The sequence below is a fragment of the Mesoplodon mirus genome (assembly GCF_964341445.2).
Source record: "Mesoplodon mirus genome assembly, chromosome: 16".
Classification (NCBI taxonomy): Eukaryota; Metazoa; Chordata; class Mammalia; order Artiodactyla; family Ziphiidae; genus Mesoplodon; species Mesoplodon mirus.
The window spans coordinates 64938054-64958184 of record NC_138992.1 but is presented as its reverse complement, the minus strand read 5'-3'; the positions used below and the strand labels follow the sequence as shown (position 1 = coordinate 64958184).

At 39.2% G+C, this 20131-nt stretch overlaps 1 protein-coding gene across 1 annotated transcript in view; it reads left to right on the top strand.

Moving 5' to 3' along the window:
- LOC309792173 (uncharacterized protein C8orf34 homolog) overlaps window positions 1-20131 on the top strand; it is a gene marked incomplete at both ends in the record, with an annotated part of 320311 nt that overhangs the window by 182290 nt on the left and 117890 nt on the right. The window contains 1 exon segment of the mRNA XM_082601544.1: window positions 7637-7772. Within this exon segment, the coding sequence (XP_082457670.1) occupies window positions 7637-7772 (136 nt within the window).

Here is a 20131-nt window from a genome sequence, read left to right as displayed (position 1 = left end):
AACCTGTCTAATTTCTTATATGTTTTCTTAACATTTGTTTTATTTTTTTAATAATTCACTCAGCATATATAACATCTGTTTAAAATATTTGACCAAATCAGCTCTATCGACGTAAATCAACCAAACAGTTGCAATACAGGGAAAAACTGCCATATAATTCTTGTGTAACCCATCACTGAATCACTGTGAAGGGACTTGTGTTTGGAAAGCTTTTAATTTTTGTTCCTAGAAACAGATGTGAAAATTCACTCATATCCCACATTGTCTAGTTCAAGCAGCTGTAAATTATTTCATGGATTACACTTGAATGAAATGAAAGTCCTGGGATTATTTCATCTAGGCAGCTGTTATTTCCTTAAATTAAATGAAAACAATTCTTTGCTTGATTAATTCTTCGTTATTTGGATTGCATAAAGTGCTCATGTCTTTAGTCATAAATTAGTTCATTTTTCTCTATAGTAACCTGTGATTCAAAAGATGCATCACAAGTTTATCGGCTACCTTTAAAAATAAATTACTGCTTTGGGCTTTCTATTGTGAAAAAGAATAAATATGGTACTCTTCTTTTAAATATAATATTCATATAATGCACACATTTCACTTGTAAAGAAAGTTAGACACAAGAAGTGTCACTGCTTGATTTTAACTGCTGGGCTGATAATTCTATCAGCTTTTCTCAGCCATATGGTCTATAGCTTCATTCCACACTCCATTACTCCAGACTTGCCCTTCTAACTGCCTACCAAATATCCATATGGATATCTTGATGATAGCTCCATCTAAGCATGTGTGAAACCAAAGATGTTATCTCTTCCTATATTCCCTGAAAGTGGTAATATGGAGAAACCTGCAAGGATTTCACATGCAGTCATTCACGACAATCTGTTGAATCTTCCTCTGAAATTACCTTCTGATGCATTTCTCTCTCTTGCTACTGTTCCTTCCTTACCCCAGGCCCTCAGCAGCTGATACATCCATTATGGAGGATACAGGCTTCTTCCCGCCTCAACTCCTTGTTTCCAGTTTTCACTTTGCCAAATGGCTGTAGGGAAGCGCAGCACATGTATTCCTTCAAAAACCAATTTTCCAAAAGCCAATTCCACATAAAGATCAACTTGTCAAATAGTTAATTAACCAAGTTTATCAAATTATACAAAAGTCTTCTCTTGAGACAGGTGTCTGATAAGTGCTCTGAGTGACATCTCAGGGGAGCTCAGGCCTATCATTTGCAGAGAAAAAAGTCTTGTAGTCAGCAAATATCAGTGAATGCCTACCCTGTGCTAGACACACTTCTAAGACAGTGAGATTACAATAGTAAGTGAGAAAAACTTATTTCCTATCTCTAGTTATCAGAAAAGCAATTTTGTAAATTTAGAAAATTGTTTATTTCAATAAGTACATCTACAATGATCTCTATAAAACACAGATTCAATGACTCTATCTCCCTTCATCATCTGAGACTAAACTCTTCCAGTATTACATTCTTCTATCCCTATACATCTCAAGTTATGGTCATATAGCTGTATAACTTTCCCTGATATACTATGTCCCTTCAAATCTCTGCTTTTTCATGTTCTTACAGCCCTCTGAAGAGTCCTTTACCACCTGGTCTGGCTTGTATACTTCTACTCAACTGTTACCTAATTATTCAACTTCCTAATAATTCCTTTATCATTTAGGTTTCAGTTAGAAAACTGAAACTAATCTACATGATTAAAATAGAATACTGTCAAGTGCTGACATAATATTTGGCAGTTTCATGGGTTTGTTTTTAACTTCAGTTAGTTGATTTTTCATATGTTTTCCATAACATATAAAACATTTATTTTTGTTTTTTTTCTGGGATAGAGCTGATCACATTACATTATTCACATATGTATTACATATACATTATGTATCATGTATATGTATCACATATACATTACTTCTTAACTAGACATTAACAGTCACTACAGAGTTTGACTTCAAAATAGAACAAGTATATATTTTTAAATTCCCATGAGGTTATTTTTACATAATCTTTCTCTACCACTGTTACCTTAAGAATCATGAGATTCCTTGATGAAAAAAAGTATTACTGCTTGCTTCAGAGAAATTTCTAGTTGGCTAGAGTGTCTCCTTAATATTACTGACTTTGGGAACTCTGATATCTCTTCCGTGAGACAGACCTTTAGGTATTTGAACTTTGCCATTTGTGGACATGTGCATTTAGCTTGGGGAGCATATTTGACTTTCTCTGCTTGGTTCTGAGTTGGGAAAAAGGAGGGGATCTGGCCTCTATGAACCAGGTCCGGAGTGCTTTGGGCCAACTGCTGCAGAGGTTGTGATTTGGCTTCACTGATCGTTTCCATCAGAGGCTGTGGGTCTCTGTTCTAATGTCATATATGATCTTCCCATTGTCTTTTTGTATGTTCAGTCTCTCACTCCTCTCTTTTAGTCATTCTCTCCCTGGCAGGAAGTTGGCCAAAAGACAAGACTCAAGATCCAAGTCTTCACTGCTTCATGATAGTCGACTTGTCTCCATAGTCAGTTTTATCACAAGAGCTTCTTAATCTTTTCGGTGTTGTGTTAAAATGGTGATCATCTGATGAGAGAGTGGCTGCATAAAAGCATATAAGACTCTGGATAGAGTTCAGTGGACTGGCATCATGACCATTATGACAAAAACAAGAGTAATTAAAAGTGTGTTTAAGATGCTTCAGAACCAAGAACCCAAATTATCCAACCAAGGCTAGGAGAACAATCCCACAGGTCATAAAGATCAGCCTTGGTGAGCCAGGTAGCTTTTTCCTTAAAGTGATAGATAGCCTTTTCTACCTTACCTGTTTCATTGAGCCAAGTATAGCAAGAACTATTAGCAATTGCACAGGTACTATCGTGACTAGTGAACAGGAAATCTAGATTGTCCATCACTGCTCTTGCCAAGGAATTGAGACTGATCTGTATTCCATCTAAGGTAGAGGTGATATTATCTATAACTTCTGCCAGAATTAAAATGATCTATGTCTCATAGCCTTTTGTTTGTATGATTCTTATTACTGGGAGCACTGCTTTGATTGTTTGCATAAACAATAAATCAGTAACATCCCCAGGTAAAGTGCCTAAATAATTGAGGGTAACCTCATTTTGGAGCGCACATCTGAATTTCCTGCTTTGATGACTTTAGAATTAAGGTGTCTGTGCGCAGATAAGTTTTGGAATACTGTTTCTAAAGTGCATGAAATATTAATTTGAGACAAGCCAGACTAGCCATTCTGGTTGCAGAGGAAGTAGTATCTGGTAGGAATACATGGATATCCAGGAAAAAAAGAAATTATTCATGGCATGAAGTTGAAACCAAGACCTTACATTAGCCTGTTTACACATTTGTCTCTATATTAGTCTCTTCCAGATACTAAGTAATTGGCCCATCAGTTTAGGAAATTCTGAATTCAAATTTAGAATTACCTAGGGTCTAATTGATAGATCGTAATAATTTTTTCTTTTTCTGTGAGAGGGCATTGCTAGGAAAGTAGCAAATGACCTTGTTTAAGGTCATTTGTCCACGTAAGTGCAAGTGAAATGCCATTGGCTGTAATTCTCTTTGATCTCATTTGTTGAGACTGGAAATAGCCCTAGGTTTTTACCATGAAGGTCTGGTGAGGAATGGCATATCCAGCAATCAGTAAGCTTGAAGGGTACTACTTGGGAAATCTGAGATTGGTGTTAGAATAATTATGCTCTGATCTAACAATTTTAGTAAGAAGGGAATAAAAGAAGAAGGGCCATTATGGGTGGGTGATAACCAGGGGTCTATAGAAATTAGAAGAAGAATGTAAATAAGCAGATAAAAAACAAAATAGCAATTAGGCAAGGGTTTTGGTCCAATATCTTGTGCAGAAGCTGTCCACTATCTGAGGTCATCGAGTTGTTCTGAGGATCTTGGGTCATCTGTCTACTGTGAAGATCAGCTGCTTCTAGAGAATCTTCTTGTTGAGGTCCCCTATTAGAGCAGGCTTCCAATTTTGTTGGTTCTGGATTGTTTCTTTAGTTATGAAATGTGAGCCCAAGGACTTACTCCAGGGAGCTTTCCTTCTGTATTTGTTGTTAACAATATCTGATAGAATCCCTTCCAATGAGGTTCAAGAGCAGCTTTTCTCTGTTATGTCTCCCAACAGATGAAATCTTACAGTCGAATATCATGAAGAGGCTGTTTAAGATGTTTGAATGCAACCTTAACCTGTTAGTGATAGGACTGAGTATAGTCCGTGAGTCTCTTGCAACATTTTGCGATGTCTACATGCATCAGGGAAGAGTATAGTATTGTAGGTAAAATCCTGATGCACTTGGGCCTTCCAGTAACTAGTTCACAGGGAAATAAACAATGTGTTCTCTAGGAGTAGACCATATTGGCATAAGGGTGGGTGGGAGTACCTTTGACCAAGGGAGCTCAAGGGTTTCTGAAAGTTTTATTAATTTTATTTGAAGATGTCATTGATTCTTTTCGCCTTTCAGAAGTTTGTAGGTGATAAGAACAGTGTGGTTTCTGAGTAAAGGGTAATACTTTACAGAGTTTTTTTAAAAATAATATTTCTTGTGAAGTGTGTATCTTGGTCACTTGATATGAAAGTTTATATTCCCAAGATTGGAATCACAAAATCGACCAGCTTTTTAGCAACTGTAAAGATTATAGCTTTTTGGCAAAGAGATGTTTAAACTCACCCTGAAATTATATAGACATTCAATAACTAAAATATATTCAAATCTCATGAAAAGTGGAAGCTATATAAAATACATCATGAGGTGTTCAAAGGGCCTTCGAAGCTTTGGTTCCTGGTCATTTCCCACATTCACAGGTTCTCTAGAGTTATGCTGTTGACAAGTCCACATGACTTAAAAATGACCTCGGCTGTCTTTTTGGGCTTCCCTGGTGGCGCAGTGGTTGAGAGTCCACCTGCCGATGCAGGGGACATGGGTTCATGTCCCGGTCCGGGAAGATCCCACATGCCGCGGAGCAGCTGGGCCCGTGAGCCATGGCCGCTGAGCCTGCATGTCCCCAGAGCCTGTGCTCCGCAACGGGAGAGGCCACAGCAGGGAGAGGCCCACATACCGCAAAGAAAAAAAAAAAATGACTTAAGCTGTCTTTTTAAAGTTTCCCCAGCCATGTTGATTTAAGATAGTAACCAATTTATCTGTACCATGATGAGTAGTTTCATGGAGAAATTTAGCTAATATCTATTTGAAACCATCTAGTGCCACCAAGCAGCTGTCTTGGGAGCACCAGAGGTGATCTGAGTGAAGCTAGAACCACTTTTTTTTTCCATTTTTCTTTTCAAAATGAGGGACTAGATATTGATATTTTATAATGGTTTCTTTGAATTCCTTTAAGGATTCATCCTTTAAGAGTTTAGATAGGATCAAAACCATTGTTAAGGCTGCTTCTTTGGCAAAATGATCTGCTGGAGTATTTCTTTTAGCTTCCATGTTATTTTTTTTTTACAGCAGCTACCTCTTTATGAAGTAAGAGTGCATCTAAAAGTGTGTTAAACATCTTGTTCATTTTTGATGGGGGTTCCAGCAGAGATGACCCTTTGTTTCCAAAGCATCCCAAAGTCATGTTTTTTTTTAAAAAAGCATGCCTGATATATATTTACTCTGTGGTCTTTGGCTAGTTACAAGCTCAAGGAAGTGCTGATTTGGGGGCTGATTTTTTGGGCTGATTTTTCCCTCGGGTAGAGGACTGCATTCTACAGGCAAGCTGAAATTGGTGTTAGCGTGTTCTGCTCCAGTTTCAAGTTTTGAGGTATGATCTGTCAACAAATAACATTAGGTCAGAGTTTTCATTGGGAGTCCTTAAAAACACTGAATGAGGTATAGCGAGTTCCTAACTGAGCTAAGAAAATGTTAAGGTTCCCTTCCCCTGGTGGGGGGGAGGAGGGTGGGCAAGTCAGGGTGTCTCAGTGGTGAATAGTAGTGTGAGGGGGAGAGACTAACAGAATCTCATGGGAGGCTAATTAGCTAACTGAAAAGTGTTGTGTGTTCTCAGGCAGTAGTACTGTCTGTGCCGCATGACATGAGGAGCCATGAGAAGAGATGGGCGCTTATAACTAGTTAAGCAGAAGCAGCGAGTTTGGAAGGGGTTACCCCACAACAAGGGGACTATATGTTTACAACCAGGTCAAGGTGATGAGTTTTTTTTGGCTCTCATGAAGTTCAGTTGAACCTCTAAGGACACACCCAGATTGCTCATATGCAAGTAGATGAAAGGATTTCATTTGGGGTTGCCTGTGGAGGTAGTGTGTTGACTAATCTTCTTCAGATAACCGAAGATCTGTTTATGATTTAGACTAGTCACAATCTCAGGAAAATTTGACACTTGTTTGCCATATTCATTTGTTAGAAACGAAATTCAGCTGAGTAGATGATTCATGAATCAGGCAGCATCCAATCTAGCAGGAAGAAAGGAACTCCAAGGAGCTGTACAAAATTGAAGGCTTTTATAGACAGAAGGCAGTGGATGCAGGAAGCTATACTAGCCAACAACAGGTTGGTGGTGGCAAGGTCACTTTCCTTTAGGGGACAGCAGGGGTCTATTAGGCAAGTTAACTCACTAGTGCTGACCAGGTGATTCCTGATTGTTTAGGATTCCATTGCTGAGAGAGCTTAAACTGTGATTAAATTAAGTATCAGTTTGGTAACGTGGTCTTAGCATAAGCAACTTCGTTATGGGCCTGTTGTCTTATTTTTAACACAGTTAGAAATCCTCTCGATTGTTTTGTGAGAGGTCTAAGATGTTTGGATAGTCTACAGCCTTATCAGGAAAGAGCGATTTCCCTTCTTATATAGGTAGTAACCTCAATCGTGGATTATGTTTTGGCAAAATTATAATTTACCTTTTGAAACTTTATGTCCCTCTTTTGCTAAGGCTGAGAGCAAGTAAATAGAATCCTTTTTACAAGATTCCTTATCCTCTGAATAAAGCAGGAGATCATGTACAAATTGCATCAGGACTAAATTACAAGAGAAACAGACTTTTTAAGTGTTGATTGAGGGCCTGGAAAAAATAGGAGGCTTCAGTGAACACCTGGGGGTGTGACTATCCCGGTATACTATTGTCCTCCCAAGGTGCAGACAAAAAGGAATGGTTTAGAATGAAAAAAGAGAAGGCTTCAGGTATATTTTGATTGGAGGGTGTTGGATGGGGAAGCTCAAGGCAGGCCAATTAGAAATGAATGACCTTGTGTAATTGGTTTGGGAGCATAATTTGTCTTCCTCTGGATTGTTCTTAGTTGGAAGGGGGCAGTCACTGACTAACTCCTGACCATTTGGGGCCAATTGCTGTAGAGATTATGGTTGACTTCTGTGGGTGGTTACAGCAGAGGTTCTGGATCCACATCCCACAGTCATACATGGTCTGCCCATCGTGCAGACAGATTCATCTCTCACCATTTTGCTCCTGTAAATCTTCTCATCTAATTTTCTCCAACTACATCTAGAAATAATTTGAAAACTAATTGATGCATGAGGTAAGATTTTTGCAAAGTGGAAATATAATGTTTTGCTAACCAACTACTGGCAGATATCTGAAAACCTGGACTTTTCTCCTTCATTCTATTAGAGTTAATGTTTTTCTCTGCAATTGTTTATGTTGTTACAGAGGATCTTGATGATTTAAGAATGGAGGGAGTAACTACCCTGGTGCCTTCTGGGAACAAATTTAACCAAGGTCGAGCTACTCACTCTGCTGAACCCCAGGCCAAAGTCACACTGAACATCTGTTCAAGGTGTGCCAGGTAAAGCAAATAATAGGTACATCTTTGTATAAACATGATATTGATTTTTTAAAATCTAAGATCTTGAGGCAATGGGTGTACCCCTCTGTATTAAGAAAATCTTTTCCTTCTGGTTCTCTTTTGTGCTGACCTTGACAAGGGAGTTAGTTGTACAGTTTATCCTTGTGCCCAGTGCCACTCAGATGGACAATGAATCAAAGAGTTTAGATTGTCTTTACTTCACAGCTGGAGACTATTTTAAGGCTTTCTGTCTCTGAATTTCATTTGCTGTCTGCCCTTCTGTTCCTTTTCAAAGGAAGATTCAAGGGGCTCTGAAAGTTCAAAGCCACTCTCAAGCACCTGCATACAGGACAGTTTGCCCAGGTACAGTTTTAGATCTGATATTATTGGCCTCTTAACATGCTCCTCATCCTATTCACCTCCTGGAAAGAATTTAATCAGCTTGATGCTTTTCAGTTTTGGCAGCTGAAAGCAATCCTAGCATACACTGTATGTGGCCAAAGAAGTAGCTTAAGTTACTGCCAAGTCAGCTCCCAGTGCTGGTCTAGCAGAAACTCACCAAATAGCTAGAATTCATTCTTTTGTAGGAACAAAATCTCATTTGCAAAGAGGCTTTTAAGCCTGTTTAAATGATAAAACAAGCCTTCTAACCCTTATGTAAATGGTGCAGATTAGCAAGAACAATGCACTGGCTGGCCAGTTTTATCTCCTTTTCTTTATGTCTCTGCTGTTCTATTGTACAGTTTGAGAGGGGATTAGCGGCTTGGAACTGGGGGGGGGGAAGTGTAGGAAAATCAAATCAGATTTTTGTAGCTTTTCCTTGCCTTTACCCCTTTGGAATTTTAATTTTAATTGTCATAGGCTTAGAAGAATAAGAAGAAATAGAAATGAAAATAAATAGAAAATCAGGGGATATTATTTGAGACCATTAAGAGAAATGGCATAGCACAGTGAAAACACCAATAGAAACGTTGCTTCAGACAAGTAATATTTGGGTGGATTGATTTTTCGATTAGGGCTGTGAAGAAACCAGCTAATATTTATGTGATGATATTTAGGCATCCTGAGTGTGCAAGGTCATCTATGGAAGAGTTGTTTGGCAGTTTAAAAGAACTTTATAGTATATTTGTACATTTACAGTTTGACTGGAGAGGGCTTGGTGCTTGGTCCTTGGTCCTTCATATTATTTGTAGAAGATTGGGATATGAGGTGTTTTCTTTCTGAAAGGAAATTCTATGCAAATGGTATGTTTTATTAAAGTATTGAGGATTTGAATTGGCAAAGGGCCAAACCCATTCATAACCCTAAATTATTTACATTTAACTTCCCAGTGATAAGTTAGATTATAAATTACAAGCCACCTGCATTTAAGGTAAACTCCTAACTGAAATTTTTGAATATTCAATTGAATAATAATCAATTACATTTATTGTATTCTTTCTATGTTACCAAAGTACACAGCTAGTGAGTGGCAAAACACAGTTTCAAACCCCAGCAATATAGCTTGACAGTCTGCCTGCTTAGTCGTTTTGTTTTTTTGCTAAACACCAAGCTATTGTCTGAAGTTGAAGAAGAAAGCCTAAGATAGATAGAAATGATGAGCTACAAAGAGATTTAGGTGTCTGAAATGCTGTGAGTTCATGATTGCCTTGATGGAGAATAAGGCAATACTGTACTTTCAAAAGCAAGATTGATTCAGGGAAATCAATGGAAGAAGTATGGTGGAAGACACTAGGCTGTTGAGTTTAGAGTAGCTGCTGTAGCCAGAGTTTAGAGTGGAAGAAAAACTAATGTCAGTTGTCAAAAACTATGAGGAACCTGAAAATTTACTCTATTTGCAACCTAATACTGTTTTATGATGCTGGCAAAAGACATGAAACTCCTGGGTCAGAGACCAAGGACTTACTACTCATGACAGTAACAGCTGTCAGAGTATTAGCATTTTCATTGGTTCCCTGAGCCACAAATCTCATGGGATGATACACAGAGGACAGCAGGTTACAGTATATGAGAGGAACGCTGAGTTTAGGAAACCTGAATATTTTATATGAAGTTAGCACTGCTCTAGAGAGAGACCCCATATCTATCTTCCAAGGCTGTTTGCTATACAAACATCCCCAAACAGATTGTTGGAAAGAAAGGCTGTCAGTGTCTCTGCTCATAAGATATGCAGACACGTGAGAGATTCACGGAGAATTGTCTCCCAGTACTATTTAGAGTGGACTACCTCGGTGATGCATTGATGTAGTTATCAGAGTTTTCTGCAGTTAGTTGTCAAACATCAACTTGTGTTGCTGGCTCACCTCTTCTAGTTACAAGTAAGGCTTTTAGGACTGTGAGAATTAGACTTTTTAAGCCACGCCTGAGCTGTTATCTGAGGCAGAAGTCAGAAACTGGAGGACTGGGGGTAGTGTCCAGTTTTGTGTCCACATAATATTTTAAAAATACCACTGGAGGGGACCTTTAAGATGGCAGAGGAGTAAGACGTGGAGATCATCTTCCTCCCCACAAATACATCAAAAATACATCTACATGTGGAACAACACCTACAGAACACCTACTGAACGCAGGCAGAAGACCTCAGACTTCCCAAAAGGCAAGAAACTCCCCACATACCTGCGTAAGGCAAAAGAAAAAAGAAAAAAACAGAGACAAAAGGATAGGGACGGGACCTGCACCAGTGGGAGGAAGCCGTGAAGGAGGAAAGGTTTCCACACACTAGGAAGCCCCTTCACTGGTGGAGAGGGGAGGGCGGGGGAAAGCTTCAGAGCCACAGAGGAGAGCACAGCAACAGGGGTGCAGAGGGCAAAGTGGAGAGATTCCTGCACAAAGGATCGGCGCCGACCAGCACTCACCAGCCCGAGAGGCTTGTCTGCTCACCTGCCGGGGCAGGCGGGGGCTGGGAGCTGAGGTTCGGGCTTCAGAGGTCGGATCCCAGGGAGAGGACTGGGGTTGGCTGCCTGAACACAGCCTGAAGGGGCTAGTGTGCCACAGCTAGCTGGGAGGGAGTCCGGGAAAAGTCTGGAGCTGCCGAAGAGGCAAGAGACTTTTTCTTCCCTCTTGGTTTCCTGGTGCATGAGGAGAGGGGATTAAGAGCGCCGCCTAAAGGAGCTCCAGAGACGGGCGCGAGCCACGGCTAACAGCGCGGACCCCAGAGACGGGCATGAGATGCTAAGGCTGCTGTTGCCGCCACCAAGAAGCCTGTGTGCGAGCACAGGTCACTATCCACACCTTCCCTCCTGGGAGCTTGTGCAGCCCGCCACTGCCAGGGTCCCGTTATCCAGGGACAACTTCCCCGGGAGAACGCACGGCGTGCCTCAGGCTGTTCCAGCGTCATGCCAGCCTCTGCCGCCCCAGGCTCGTCCTACATTCCGTACACCTCCCTCCGCCCTAATCAGCTGCTCCTTTAACCCCGTCTTATCTGGGCCAAGAACAAACTCCAGAAGTTGACCTACATGCAAAGGCGGGGCCGAATCCAAAGCTGAACCCCCGGGAGCTGTGCGAACAAAGAAGAGAAAGGGAAATCTCTCCCAGCAGCCTCAGGAGCAGCGGATTAAATCTCCACAATCAAATTGATGTACCTGCATCTGTGGAATACCTGAACAGACAACGAATCATCCCAAAATTGAGGCGGTGGACTTCGGGAGCAACTGTAGACTTCGGGTTTGCTTTCTGCATCTAATTTGTTTTTACTTTTATGTTTATTTTAGTTTAGTATTTAGAGCTAATTATCATTGGTAGATTTGTTTATTGATTTAGTTGCTGTCTTCCTTTATATATATATATATTTTTTTCTTTTTTCCTTTTTCTCTTTTTGTGAGTGTGTATTTGTATGCTTCTTTGTGTGATTTTTGTCTGTATAGGTTTAGTTTTACCATTTCTCCTAGGGTTCTGTCTGTCCATTTTGGGGGGGGGGGGTTAGTATAGTTTTTAGCCCTTGTATTCATTGGGTGATTTGTTTATTGGTTTGGTTGCTCTTTTCTTTTTTTATTACTTTTTAATTTTAATAATTCATTTTTATTTTTTATTTTAATAACTTTTATTTTATCTTATTTTTTGTTTCTTTTTTTTTTTCCTCTTTTTTCTTCTGAGCTGTGTGGCTGACATGGTCTTTGTGCTTTGGCTGGGTATCAGGCCTGAACCTCTGAAGTGGGAGAGCAGAGTTCAGGACATTGCTCCACCAGAGGCCTCCCGACCAACGTAATATCAGTCGGTGAGAGCTCTCCCAGAGATCTCCATCTCAACACTAAGACCCAGCTCCACTCAACCACCAGCTAGCTACAGTGCTGGACACCCTATACCAAACAACTAGCAAGACAGGAACACAATCCCACCCATTAGCAGAAAGGTTGCCTAAAATCATAAGTTCACAGACGCCCCAAAACACACCACCAGATGCGATCCTACCAACCAGACACAGTCCTACCCACCAGAAAGACAAGATCCAACCTCATCCACCAGAACACAGGTACCAGTTCCCTCCACCAGGAAGCCTACACAACCCACTGAAACAACCTTACCCACTGAGGGCAGACCCAAAAACAATGGGGACTATGAACCTGCAGCCTGCAAAAAGGAGACCCCAAACACAGTAAGTTAAGCAAAATGAGAAGATACACAGCAGATGAAGGAGCAAGGTAAAAACACACCAGACCAAACAAATGAAGAGGAAATAGGCAGTCTACCTGAAAAAGAATTCAGAGTAATGAGAGTAAAATGATCCAAAATCTTGGAAATAGAATGGAGAAAATACAAGAAACGTTTAACAAGCACCTAGAAGAACTAAAGAGCAAACAATGATGAACAACACAATAAATGAAATTAAAAATTCTCTAGAAGGAATCAATAGCAGAATAACTGAGGCAGAAGAACAGACAAGTGACCTGGAAGATAAAATAGTGGAAATAACTACCACAGAGCAGAATAAAGAAAAAAGAATGAAAAGAATTGAGGACAGTTTCAGATACCTCTGGGACAACATTAAATGCACCAACATTCGAACTATAGGGGTCCCAGAAGAAGAAGAGAAAAAGAAAGGGACTGAGAAAATATTTGAAGAGATTATAGTTGAAAACTTCCCTAATATGGGAAAGGAAATAGTTAATCAAGTCCAGGAAGTGCAGAGAGTCCCATACAGGATAAATCCAAGAAGAAACATGCCAAGACACATATTAATCAAACTATAAAAATTAAATAGAAAAAATATTAAAAGCAGCAAGGGAAAAGCAACAAATAACATACAAGGGAATCCCCATAAGGTTAAACGCCGATCTTAAAGCAGAAGCTCTGCAAGCCAGAAGGGAGTGGCAGGATATATTTAAAGTCATGAAAGGGAAAAAACCAAGATTACTCTACCCAGCAAGGGTCTCATTCAGATTCAATGGAGAAATTAAAACCTTTACAGACAAGCAAAAGGTAAGAGAATTCAGCACCACCAAACCAGCTTTACAACAAATGCTAAAGGAACTTCTCTAAGCAGGAAACACAAGAGAATGAAAAGACCTATAATAAAAAATCCAAAACAATTAAGAAAATGGTAATAGGAACATACATATCAATAATTACCTTAAATGTAAATAGATTAAATGCTCCAACCAAAAGACATGGACTGGTTGAATGGATACAAAAACAAGACCTGAATATATACTGTCTACAAGAGACCCACTTCAAACCTAGGGACACATCCAGACTGAAAGTGAGGGGATGGAAAAAGATATTCCATGCAAATGGAAATCAAAAGAAAGCTGGATTAGCAATTCTCATATCAGACAAAATAGACTTTAAAATAAAGACTATTACAAGAGACAAAGAAGGACACTACATAATGAACAAGGGATCAATCCAAGAAGAGGTATAACAATTGTAAGTATTTATGCACCCAACAGAGGAGCACCTCAGTTCATAAGGCAAGTGCTAACAGCCCTAAAAGAGGAAATCAACAGTAACACCATCATAGTAGGGGACTTTAACACCCCACTTTCACCAATGGACGGATCATCCAAAATGAATATAAATAAGGAAACACAATCTTTAAATGATACATTAAATAAGATGGACTTAACTGATATTTATAGGACATTCCATCCAAAAACAACAGAATACATTATCTTCTCAAGTGCTCATGGAGCATTCTCCAGGATAGATCATATCTTGGATCACAAATCAAGCCTCGGTAAACTTAAGAAAACTGAAATTATATCAGGAATCTTTTCTGACCACAATGCTATGAGACTAGGTATCAATTACAGGAAAACAACTGTAAAAAATACAAACACACGGAACTTAAGCAATACACTACTAAAGAAACAATAGAACTACCATATGATCCAGCAATCCCACTACTGGGCATATACCCTGAGAAAACCATAATTCAAAGAGTTATGTACCACAATGTTCATTGCAGCTCTATTTACAATAGCCAGGACATGGAAGCAACCTAAGTGTCCATCTACAGATGAATGGATAAAGAAGATGTGGCACATATATACAGTGGACTATTACTCAGCCATAAAAAAAAAAACAAAATTGAGTTATTTATAGTGAGGTGGATGGACCTAGAGACTGTCATACAGATTGAAGTAAGTCAGCGAAACAAATACTGTTTGCTAACTCATATATATGGAATCTAAAAAAAACCAAAAACAAAAATGGTTCTGAAAAACCTAGGGGCAGGAGAGGAATAAAGATGCAGACAAAGAGAATGGACTTAAGGACACGGGGAGGGGGAAGGGTAAACTGGGATGAAGTGAGAGAATGGTATGGACATATATACTCTACCAAATGTAAAACAGATAGCTAGTGGGAAGCAGCCGCATAGCACAGGGAGATCAGCTTGGTGCTTTGTGACCACCTAGAGTGGTGGGATAAGGAGGGTGGGAGGGAGACGCAAGAGGGAGGGGATATGGGGATAAAAGTATAGTATAGCTGATTCACTTTGTTATACAGCAGAAACTAACACAACATTGTAAAGCAATTATACTCCAATAAAGTTGTTTTAAAAAATAAATAAAAATACCACTGGATTAATTACTCATTTACATGAAAGTTGGGGTTTCTGTCTTCTCTTCAGAATGCACACACGTGACAACACTGGGCCCACATTCTCTAATGGTTTTACAGATGCAGCTTCCCTCTTGAGTCCCTTAAACCCAGTTGTGCTTTAGTTTACCTCTGGTTATCTTTCCCGCTTCCCTCATTTACTCCACCTATCTGAAATCTGTAGGTCGTTGTTTGTAACCTCTGACTTGTAGAAACCCTAGAACTCCAAAGATAAGCAGGGAATCAGTACTGGAGGGTGCAGTTTGAGGTACATGGCCAGGCCACTGGGAGAGGAATCTGGTGCCTAGAAGGGGCGGATCGTGGTCTCTCAGGGTTTCAGGTTAAGGAGTAAGGTATCAGGTTATGGGGTAGTCAGGCTGTAGTCTTACAGTGACCAGGTAATCCTTCAGAAGTCAGATGGAGTGAGCTGGTCAGAAACCTAGCACTGCGGACTAGACCAACATGGAGAAAATGATTGCTTCATTTAGAGAACTGTGCCCATTCCCACTGCTGTCTTTGTGGGCACTGGTACCCAGCCTGGAAGATAATGAGAGATTATATGGGATTCATAGTGGAAGCCCAGACATTGGATTTGGGGCCTTGGACCAAGATTTAAGTCCAGATCTCACTGGATTGGAGACAGTATGGTGCTAATGGATAAACTGGATAATTAATGTTAAGTTATATCAGGTACTTACCAACACCTTTCAAGAATTTACAACAAAGGTAGAATAGAAAGACCACCTACTTTCAAGTCTGACAAAGCGATCTAACATTCATACTCTAAATTACCTAGTATGTCATCTTGGGGATAATTACGCAAAGATTAAGAAAATCTGATCCCTTGTCTGTGAAATAGAGTTCACCTATTCCTGGAGATAAACTCTAAGGATGACTGAGAGTGCCGAGCAGGATAATGTATGCAAAGGCAGCCAGCAAAGTGTTCACAGTGCATGGCTCTCAAGGAACTGGGGGTTTCTCATCTCTTTCTCCCCACTCATTGGGATAATTACCATGTAAATACTTAAGCAGTTTAAAATACTTCAAGTTTTTTCCCATCTTTTAGAAAGGCCCACATTAAAGTACTCAGGTATTGAAAGAAAAAGCCTCATTTTCCTGACATTCAGGAAATTTTCTCCTGTGTTAGGCTTGTGACTGACCCGGGGAGAAAACTGTTGTCCATTGTCAAGGACAATAAGGCAGTGTAGGGTGGCAGTGTTTTTGTTGGTTTGTTTCTTAGAGTTTCACGGTCAAGAAATCATTTTTCCCATAGAACTGGAGGGGTAAAATATAAGTAAGTTTAATAGATGTGTTGTGATCTTGAAATACTACTGTAGCCCCAAGATACCCAAGAGTCACTGAGACTCAAGTGATGTTCAGAGTTTCTGCAAAGAACCCATCAATGATCAAGTTAGTGAAAAGAGGTGCAGTCTACTCTTTAAATTGTCATTTTCCTCAATCTCTTTTTTTCAAATACTGCACCGCTCATGAGCTACTTACAGAGTCACAGTATCCAGAAGTGAGTTTGCATATATGTCCAGAACATTATTGCTTTTATCCAGCTGAGGGCGTACAGCCAAAGGCCACAGAGCCCTTCTCGTTCAGAACCTGACTGGAATACAATGATCTGTAATGAGACGAATACATTCTGCTGGGAACGGCTGAGGGATGTAAGATATACATGACCATTAGAAGGACTTCCGCTTTCCAAGAGATCAGAAAAAGAGGAATTCAGCCCACATTAAATTGCTGTGTAAAGTTTTATGTGCAACAAAGTGACACAGTTTGTAAATTGTGACACAGTTTTAAATTGTAATAAAAAGATTACAATTTTTTTTTCATAAATATTTCACACATGGCTAGAAAAATGCAGATGGAAGAAAGCTTATATTTTCAAGCTGGAAAATTATTCCAGGGTAATATTACTCCCATACCTCTTAGTGACCTTAATCTGATGTGGACACTGCTACAATCTGTGTGATTTAAACAAAGAGATGACATCATTTGGCAAGTGGAGATATGCATAGTTAATAGATGTCTGACCACCAAGATGTATGAAAATTCTAACCCAGAATATCTCAATTTTCCCTTCAGATCATAAGGGAAAGAAGCCATTACAAAATAACAATTTTAAGTAAACAAAGAATTTTCTCTGTAGGATATAGCAGTGTCCTTCTAATTGCTGATTTTTTACATTACAAGGTAGATTTTTAATATATTCAGCAAGTGTCGTCACTTGACTTTTAGAAGATTCTATTCCTATGGCTAAAAATCCTTGAATAGCATGGACAAAATAAGTTTAATTTGTTGCCTAGGAGTCACACTAAGTCATATCAACTAAAAAGTAAAATGTTAGTAGGCCAGTAATGCAAATTATCAGTAATTATCAGAAGAACTTTTGTGGTTTTAAAAAATAGTGGTTTGCAAAATTGTGAGTTTCAAATTGAGTTTCTCTATTAAATATCCTGAATTTTCTTTTTAAGATAACAGTTAAGATACCAATAACAAGCAGACAAATGCTGATACCAAGGCACCGAATTACTATTTCAGTGAAGTTTATAAACCATTTTTCTGGGAAGACCACCCATTAATTCTGTCTACGCACTGCCATTCTGAGGAGTTAAATCTTGTTTTTGTGGACTCCTGCCAGGGCATTCCGGGTGGTAAGATGCTATTTGTTTTTGATTGTGCAAGTGTTTGCATTCATTCATGCCTAATATCAATAGTGCACAAAAAGGAACGGAAAGCCATTTTAAAAGAAATTGGATTATAGAGGACATACAGTGATACTGGCTCAGAAACTACAGCAGGAGACTCTTAGGAGAAACTTGTTTCCAGACAGCCTGCTGATTTTTCACCGATTTGCTTCATGTCATTGTACCAAAAACTGTTCGTCATTTCTCCTAAACACCATCTGCTTCTGCTTTATCAAATAAACATAAAACTAAACTCAGTAGAATTGGTGATAGGATGCTGAAGAAAAGAAGACTGTCAGAGCTTGTAAATGTGAACGAATTTCAAACTATACGTTTAGGATTACTAGTTGACTTGAGAAAACCTACGTAATTAATCATACATTATATTTTGTTTCACTTCCCTATGCATTTTTTCTTTTTTTTTTTCAACTATTTTTATAAGGTTTATTTTCAGCAAGTTCCCATTGGAAAAAAAGGTGAGCAAAACTGACGTAAAGGAAAATGGATAAGGACAAAAAGTACTGCTATCATTTGTTTAAGGTTAAAAGTTTTCCATAAAATTGACTTCTATGCCTACAGGATTAAAGGTCCCATTTGAGTGATGAATACAGTGCACCACCTACTGCCATGTTTTAAGTGACAAAAATGTTTAATTTGAACCGAAATGAATTATGGAAGACTCACTTTGTGTCAAGTACTGTGATAAACTCTGGAAATAAAAATTAATACCTCTGACCACTAGGAACTTATATTCTGGCTGGAAACAGACTTGGAAAAAATAAGTGCAACCCAAAATGTCAGATGGTGATAGTGCTATAGAAAAAATAAATCATGGTAAAATGGCTCAGCTATGCAGCTGTGATTGATTGTTATTTTATAGGGGCTGTTGCTTTGGGAAAATCAATACCCTTGGAGAGATTGATATATAGTTTTCATTGTTCATTCTATGTGAAGGAAGAAATGAGACCAACACACACCAGCCAGAAACTGGGGACCACTTCATCTCAGTTCTAAACACATTAACGTCATAGTTTTTCTTTTATTTATAAATTGATACAAGATCCTCCCCTTCTTCACTTCTTGTAGTGGTTGCTTTGTGATTCGTAGGGGAGGGAGGGCCTTGGATGCAAGCACTTGGGTGCATATGCACACCAACACACACATAATCTAAAAAAACATTTTCTTGTTATGTGACAAAGAGCTGCAGCTTTAAAGCAATAGAGACTAGGGTTGGAATCTCAGCTTGCCCACTGAACAACTTTGGGAACTCACTTAACATCTCTAAACCTCAATTTCTCATTTATAATGGGAGTAATCATTTCTGCCCGTGGGATCATAGCGGACTAGAGTGGCTAGCTCAGTTTCAAGCATAGAGTCTACTCTGGGAAAAAACTATTTCAAGATAAAAATAATTATATACATTTCCAAAAAAAGTTAAATATGCATTTGAAATTCAGGGAAGTCACATTATGTGCTGAGAAAAACAAAAGGAGCATCAAGTTCAAGGTCTATGAAAATGTTCAAGGTTTAGGGAGTAGAATATTACAGGTAATATTGGTTGATTTTGCACTAAATACATAGAAGTGTTTTGATTATAGAGACTTTTTCTCATCATTTTCCTCATAATTCCTCTCTCTGTGCCTGTACCAGTCTACATATTTATTTTATCTATCTATTCATCCATCCTATAAACCCTTTCCAAGATCATAATGTAAGAGACACTTGAAGGAAATGGATAGCAGGAGAGGCAGGGAAAGATGATCTTCTAGTCATCTTTGCTAAGCAGCAGCAGCCTTGAATGACAGCCAAAAAACTGTGAACCCCACAGTCTGTATTAGTACACTGGTTTTCAAGTTCATACCAGAACACCTGAGGTTATTTTTTCGGCATCTCCATTTAGTTTGTCAAGCCTGCTGTGGTCTTCAATCGGGGTAACCTCTTTTTCCTTTATAGACTTTTTGGGTCTTTCATATCATCTGTGCTTTATAGAAGAGTCCTTTTGGGGTAAGCCGCCCAGAGAATAAGCATCTTAGCATTAGGGAATGGGAACAGCATATTGCCTGGAGAAAGTCAATGTTGTCAGTTTGCAGGTGGGAGAAGATTTCTAACTTTCCAATGGGACGTTAAGTAGTACCCATGGACTGGCTTCCCCACATCCTAACAGGTACAGTAGGGCAGCACACACAGTAAGAAGTAACTGTGTTAGAAAATCTAGGAACAAATAAAGTATCAATATTTGTTCTTGTCGATTCACCCTGCCCCCTTTACCCAATGTGTCCCTGAAAAGGATGCCTGAACCAGCTGAAGGAGGTGGACCAGCACTTTATTCCTGTTGAGAAGACAAACCACAAACTGGGAGAAAATATTTGCCAAGACATATTTGATAAAGGACTGTTATCCAAAATACACAAATAACTCTTAAATCTCAACAATAAAAACACTAACAGCTCAATTAAAAAATGGGTCAAAGACCTGAACAGACACATCACTGAAGAAGATAAACAGATGGCAAATAAGTATATGAAAAGATGCTCCACATCATGTGTCATCAGGGAAATGCAAATTAAAACAAAAATGATACGCCACTACACACCTATTAAAATGGCCAAAATCTGGAATTCTGAA